The following is a 7,500-nucleotide window of genomic DNA, read 5'->3' on the forward strand; positions in this document are numbered from 1 at the left end:
CCCAGTTACTCCAAACCAGCTGTGTGGTTTGAAGTGACATCACTGGACCTCTAACTGGCTTATCTCTGAAAGCCACGGGGCTGCCAGGTCAATCCAGCTGCCTGTTCTGTCAGTTATCCCCCTTTTTCTGCCCTCTCAGGAGTCCTCCGCTCAGGGAGCAGCCACCCGGGATTACAGGCTCAGGCCAGGTGTGTGTGTGACTGTGCATGAAAGAGGAGAGTGTGTGTTGGTGTTCTTGTTGCTGTGTGTGTGTTGGTGTTCTTGTTGCTGTGTGTGTGTTGGTGTTCTTGTTGCTGTGTGTGTTGGTGTTCTTGTTGCTGTGTGTGTGTTGGTGTTCTTGTTGCTGTGTGTGTTGGTGTTCTTGTTGCTGTGTGTGTGTTGGTGTTCTTGTTGCTGTGTGTGTGTTGGTGTTCTTGTTGCTGTGTGTGTTGGTGTTCTTGTTGCTGTGTGTGTGTTGGTGTTCTTGTTGCTGTGTGTGTGTTGGTGTTCTTGTTGCTGTGTGTGTGTTGGTGTTCTTGTTGCTATGTTTGTGGTGTTGTTGTTGTTGTTGTTGTTGTTCTTTCCCCAGCATCTCTCCCTCTCCCCCTTCTCTCTCTAGCCAGTGGAAATGGGGTGGAGGTCTTCTTCTTCTGTGGTGTTTTTTTGGCAGTTGGCATCCTTTATGTTGCATTACCGCCTCCTTCTGGATTTATCCATCCACTGTTTCCCTACATTCTGTAAAACGCGATCCGTGCCTTCCGGGGTGGGTGGGGTCGACTGAGGAGTAGCTCTGGACTGTGACCTACTGAACTATTATTTACTATTTTCCGGTTGAGATCTGTGTGCTTTACTGGCTATTGTGGGCTAGACTATAGCACGTCGCTATATCCCTGCCTGCAGTTCAGTAGAAGAGGGACTTGCTTTATCTTTGCGTAGACGTACAACATTAACTGATCGTGTATTAAAGCAATTAGTTATGCAAACAGGGTTTTCTCTGGAAGTGTTTCTCTTCATGCTGTGTTGACTTGAAGCACACAGTGGATCTTTTCAAAATGTGTAACTTTTCAATCCGCTCACCCGCTGTGGCCTCATTAGTGGTTAAACGTTTATTTTAATTGCACCCTCGAGTCAGTTGTCATCACTAGTAACATTTCCTAATGTTCTATGTGTCAACAACTGCTGGAGAAAAAAAAGTGATCTCAGAAGATTAAACAAATCTTTAGTGGTGAACGTGTGGTAGCAGTTGGATTACACGTGTACGTTCAAAGTGTGTGTGTGTAGTACATCTGCAAAAAAAGGCCAATTTCACAGTCAACTTGTGCAATTAGGTGAATGGGCCTTTTTCACCGCCACCATGTTGTGTCTAAAAGGCAGGATAAACACAGGTGCAACCAACTCACTAATTAGGGCCCCGGCACTGGAACACTGGACGTTGGAAACCCTAATTCATGTTTTGGTGCACCTGTGTTACTTCCTGCCTTTTAGACACAAAATGGCTGCTGTGAAAAAGGCCTATTGAATAATTTCTTCCCAGATGTTCTATGGAAGTGAAGTATTGGTTGAAGGGGTACAGCCTGTGCTGTCTGAGCTGATGTGAACTCATCAGCTCGTGTGCCACACTGTTCTCATGACTTATCAATCTATGGAAGTGAAGTATTGGTTGAAGGGGTACAGCCTGTGCTGTCAGTGTGAACTCATCAGCTCGTGTGCCACACTGTTCTCATGACTTATCAATCTTTCAGCTGTGTCCTTGTCGACCTCACGGTGTAACGCTCTGTGAATTTAGAGTAGGCTAATGTATGTAATGTGTGCACACCATCATCTCACATAACTAGTTCTACTTCTTAACTAATGTGCTCCATTCTCTGTCCCCCCCCCCATCTCCCTCGCTCTCTCGTTTTCTTCCCTTCTTCCATCTCTCCCCCCCCCCCCCTCTCTCTCTCTCTCTCCCCCCTTGTCCTGCAGATTTGGATGAGCCCCCCGCAGGCAGCAGTAGTGATAGCGGTGTGAGGCAGCGCCCCCCGCAGGCAGCAGTAGTGATAGCGGTGTGAGGCAGTGCCCCCCCTCCCCACACCGACCCCGCCCCTCCAGCAGCCATGCCGCCACCGGCAGACATCGTCAAGGTGGCCATCGAGTGGCCGGGGGCCTTCCCCAAGCTCATGGAGATAGACCAGGTAGGTGCCTGAGCAAAAAAAAAGAAAAAGAAGAAGAAGACAAAAATGTAGGAAAAACCAACATGCATGGACTTGGGTGGGTGTAGCAGTGCTGATGTCAGTCACTGGTACTGGAAACTGGAGCTAGGCCCGTCTCTCTTCACGTACCCCCAGATAGTCGTCCCTGTAGGCGGTTGGGCAAATATCAAAGGTCGTGCATGGATATGAGTTTCATGTATTCTGTCAACCCTGCTGGAATTTAAGGAGCATGGTATCATTACCCACCATACCTTCCCTTCAAATCCACAGAAAGCAAAAAGTCTGACAGGAACCGTGCTCAGCAACTGTCACCCACCCGGGGTGATGATCACCTTACAGATATTCAACACGAGGAAAACGCTGCACGTTTTGTGTGATGAACACAGCCCAGTGCAGTCATCTGCACTAATCCCTTGTTAGGTATATTTTGCAGTAGTTGGGGTATGTGTGTGTGTGTGCAATAGGGCTGCCCTCGACCAAAGATTATCCTGACCGACCAGAAATCGACCACAGCTCCGACCAATCGATTGGTCGAAACGGGGTCTAAAAAAAATAAAAATAATAAAAAATAAAATTGCGGTGTACTTTTTTGTTTTCATTTTTTGCAGTGTACTTTTTTTTTGTTATTTTATATTTTTAGTACTGACTACTGAGCGCACTATACCCGATAGCTGATGATTATAAATAAAAGCTATTTGCAGCGTTGTAACTAACCGGAATGGACAGACTGATCAGCGTTACATGTAACACCTGGTCACCTGCTCAGTTCAGAGAAAGCCTGTGCGATGGTTATGTAACGTTAGCACACGTGGCATGGTTAATTAGTTGGTAGAAAGAACAGCTATAGCTTTTGCGATTTATTCCAGTAACATCTTATAACAGCCTGTCTAACATTACCGGAGTTGGAGTGTATGTATCAACTGTGAACTGTGAGTGAAAGCGTCTGGACGTCCAGTCTCACTGATGACTCAGTCTCATCTCATAAGGTGCGTACTGCGCTCGTTAACAGCTGATGGTGGCTGCGTGCTGAAGGCTGAAACGTGTCCATTGTTTGCGCTGATAGCTGAGCCATTTACTTGTTAATTCCATCGATCTGCTGGTTCCTCTCCTTTCTGCTAACTGTGGTTGCCTGTCTCTAGCCTGGATCACTCCCTGTGTGCTTCTAGAAAAGGTCCGTGTTGCAACTTGCTTCCGCGGCACGCTACTTCGTTCCGGATCGCTTTTATTTTTATGAAGTTGAATTTCTCCTATGAAATTATTAACACCAGCGATTGCTCGATCAACGTTGAATCTCGTCGACCAAGAGCACGTCGACCAAACAATCGACCAATCGACCTGGAGGAGGCAGCCCTAGTGGGCAAGCAGGAGGGATGGTAGAGTAAAACATCTCAGACTCCACTGGTGTAATTTTGAGGCCGTTTGTAAGCATGTTGGCCCTGTGCTCTGCTGTTTTACAAACATTCTGCTCATTAGCCTGCGTGGGGCATCGGTGGTGTCTGAGATACAACATGAGTCATGACTCATGATGACAACACATAGGCCATGAAAATAGTGCTGCTGGTGTTCTATTCTGCCAGGTCGTTTCGACTCATTTAGACATGAATGCCAATAGCTAGGATTCTGGCAGAGTAGAAAGCTGGCAGTACTCAACATTGCAAACATACAATGACTGCATCATGCAGGCTATGCCATGCCATGCCATGCCATGCCATGCCATGCCATGCATTGGGCACAACATGTGTCCAGTGTGTCACATGAGTTGTTGGCTGTGGGTGACTCATGGATGGGATCTGCTAATTCAAGCGCTGAGTCACCGTGACGACCGGAGACACGATTGTGCCGCTGAAGTGTTGAATGAAATGGAACTATAGAGACACTGCGTGCGGAGCGCGTCATCATTCAGAAACCACGCCCAAAACGAGGGGAAAGAAAAACTCCCCCCCCCAATCCTGGCGTTCTCCTATGTCACGTGTTGCACACAAAGATCATACATATGGAAGATGAACACTCAAACTTACTTCCTTGACAGCTAGATCCACATTTTTCTTCACGCTAATTCTCAATGGCTTACTTGTTTTGCTCGGGAGTACAAAAAAACTTGAATTGGCAATTTTTTTTACATTTGTTGTCTGCACAGCCCACGCGTGGCCTATTTCATGCAGTGTCTCTATTGAATGACTGTGTGCGCTTCTGTTGAGTATTTGCCACCAAAGTGCTCTGACTAACACGTACTTTTGGCCTTAGGTTGAGTGATGTAGTTCTTGTTTTAGTGAGCGTTCATCTCGTATTCCCTCATTATGCATTGCCCTTTCAGCCTGAATTGTAAACGTCCTTTCTCTCTAGTTTATTTATCTCTATTCTTTTGCTCTTTTTTAGTTCTCTGCCCCGGCCCCTCCTCCACTTTGTCTCACCTCTGTCTTCTCTCTCCATCTCATCTTCACACCATCTTTTCCCCTCCCTCCTTCTGTAACCGCCTCCTCTCTCTCTCTCCTTCTTGTCCTCCTTCCTCCCTTCCTTTCTCTCTCTCTCCTCCCTGCCTTTTGTTGGAACTGTGAAACTCACGCTCTGCCTCCTGCTCTCCTCCTCCACCACCATCAACCCCCACACCCACCAACACCACCTCCTCCTCCCCCCTCTGCATCTACTCTGTACAAGAGTGCCTAAATCACACCCTCTTCCATGCATGGCATGGGGACCTAAGGGAGGGAATTCACCATGCATTCCCCCCCATTCACGTTTAGTAAAATCCTTCTCAAAAGAGGTTTACTTGAACAAACCAGCAATTCAGCTATATTCAAAAGATAATTTTAAAAAGATTGTCGTCCTTTTTCTGGTCCGAGTGAAATGTTCTATGGTCTCTGGTGATTCTGAATACAGCTGAATCGCTCGATTTGTCCAAGTTAAAGCTTTTTCGCTTTTTCCCCCTCCTGTCCTGGTCATTGCTCCACCCCCTCCGCCGATCTGGGCAGAGTTGTAGACTAGCACATCATGCTTTCCTCCGATACATGTGCAGTCGCCAGCCGCTTCTTTTCACCTGACAGCGAGGATGTAGCGCGTGGGAAGATCACACTATTCTCCCTGGCTCCCATCTTCCCTGACCGACCAGAGGAGTCGCTAGTGCAGCGACCAGTACTCATACCCCACCGGCTTCCCACCCACACAAACGACCTATTGTGTCTAGGAACATCAGACCAAGCCAGAAGTCCCGCTGCTGGGAATTGAACCCGGGTCTCCGTGGTGGGAGTGTGTGTGTGTGTGTGTGTGTGTGTGTGTGTGTGTGTGTGTGTGTGTGTGTGTGTGTGTGTGTGTCTCTGCATAAATCACAGTGTGATTGCTGGATCCCTCCCATCTTCAGTGCCCCAGAGGCATAAAAGTCCAACATGTTGTTTTTGTACTTGTAGGAATTGGTACAAGTGTAGACAATGGTACTGAACGTTTCATTGTTCTGTTTGTCAGGAATGTGACAGAGAAATGGGTGGAGGAAAGTGGGGCGTTGCCTGATGGGGACGAGAGAAGAGGAGAGAAGTTTTAGAACCAAGCATGGCACTTTTCATGTAGCCTAAAGCTGGAATTATGCTTCCCGCATCGGTGAGGACCGCGAGTGTCCGTGCGGAAAAGTGACGTAAAATCAGCCGACACGCCCCTCCGCAAGGCTCCTGTGCGGACGGTTTTCGCCTGGCCGTGCACACCCCGAATTCTGGAACTACGCGGACGCGGCTGGGCGGACAAAGTGGAGTTTTCAAGACTCCCGCTCACTTCCACGAGCAGAAACCTGCACAGAGTATAAAAGCTCCACACGTTTTATCGTCACGATTCCGTGTCTCTCATTTCCGTGCGGCCGGGCCAAACGTCAAACATATTCCCAGCTTAGGTCAGTGGTTCTCAAACTTGTTCACGTCAAGGACCTTAAACTGACACAAATTAGGCCACGGACCCCCATTTGATAAGATTTTGTCTAGGGATGGGCATTTCTAGCAAAAACACTATTCGAAATTCGCTGGCCAAATTCGAATTTAATTCGAATTTCGAAAATAAATAAAAAAATGTAAAAAAATTTTTTTTTTTTTTTTTTTTGTGAGTGAAATGTTGCATTGTCTCCCCTGATTCTAAGTCTACGGCTTTATTAATTAATATAAAAAGCTTCTGCTGTGGATTTTTAGCTCAAACAAGCATTGCACCACTGAAGTAAAGAACATGTTACATGACATTGACATTTTCGAAAATAAAAAACAGTTTTGACAATCATGAGTGGTTCATTAAATATTTAGTAGGCTCAGGTCTGAGTGCCAAAGGGGTGCCAAAGTCACCCCCTCTCCCTCTTCATGGGATTTCATCTGCCATTAATTTTTCCATAAACCTTGCTTAAAATGCTTATAAAAATTGTTTTACTTGCTCAAACCAAGCGATTTGACTATACTTAGAATCAGGGGAGACAATGCAACATTTCACTCAAAAAAAAAAAAAAAAAAAAAAAAAAAAAAATTTTTTTTTTTTTTTCGAATTTCGAATTTCAATAATAAAAGTCGACCTTGATAATAACAACGATTATTCGAAAATTCGAAATTCGATGCCCATCCCTAATTTTGTCACAGGGTCCCCCATCTTTGCTTTTAGTTTCTATGTTTTATTGCAGAAAGTGTTTGAAATCCATGACCAAAATAGTCATACATTCTGTCATTGTGTTACTTATAGATGGAATTATAGTGAAAATAAATTATTCCTCTTTTTGCTGCAAAACATATTGCTGCTGTCTGGTAAAAACGGTGTATCTCTAAAATGTCACCCTTGCATTGCATAGCATTGCACTGGGAATGCATTTGAGTGTCCAATTGGGTTTGAAAGGGTATTATTAGCCCAAGAGCTTTGACCATTTTCTCAACCTAGAAGAGACCTTCAACTGAAGTGAAAACATGGAAATCATCCAACTCGGAGATGCAAGGTTTTCACATAACCGCAGCAATAGACAACACATGTGTGGCACATAAGAAACCCACAATGACAATGAATAAATGATCGCCCCCTAGAGGACTTCGCCTCATGCATACTACATAATGACTACATAATAGCGATAAAATGAAATGGGTAAGAGAAGTAGAAAGAGTGTAGTAAAAAGTAAGTAATAATCGTTACAAATATCAGTGATAAAGTGCAGATAGTGCTGCTGCCAGCAGCTGTAGTTGGTGAAGTCTGCCTGTGGACAAATAAACTGAATGGCCCTGTGTGAATAGAGGGAGCTCAACAACAGTGTCGTACAACTGAACTGAACATGATGAAGTCATATTTTGCAGTTTTATTATCGTTTCTGGCTGACTGCAAGAATCCCCATATC

The 7,500-nt window shown here is 45.5% G+C and overlaps 1 protein-coding gene across 4 annotated transcripts in view; it reads left to right on the forward strand.

Annotated features, from left to right (window-relative positions):
* The window catches only part of elmo1 (engulfment and cell motility 1 (ced-12 homolog, C. elegans)), a 141,422-nt gene that overhangs the window by 42,799 nt on the left and 91,123 nt on the right, over positions 1 to 7,500 (forward strand). For all 4 annotated transcript variants that reach the window (XM_083645613.1, XM_083645616.1, XM_083645614.1 and 1 more), the window contains exon 2: positions 1,945 to 2,153. In XM_083645613.1, coding sequence (XP_083501739.1) covers positions 2,076 to 2,153 — 78 coding nt within the window. In that variant the 5' untranslated portion in view covers positions 1,945 to 2,075. The remainder of the gene's footprint in view (positions 1 to 1,944; positions 2,154 to 7,500) is intronic.

The sequence above is a fragment of the Poromitra crassiceps genome, assembly GCF_964638095.1.
Source record: "Poromitra crassiceps genome assembly, chromosome: 11".
Lineage (NCBI taxonomy): Eukaryota > Metazoa > Chordata > Actinopteri > Beryciformes > Melamphaidae > Poromitra > Poromitra crassiceps.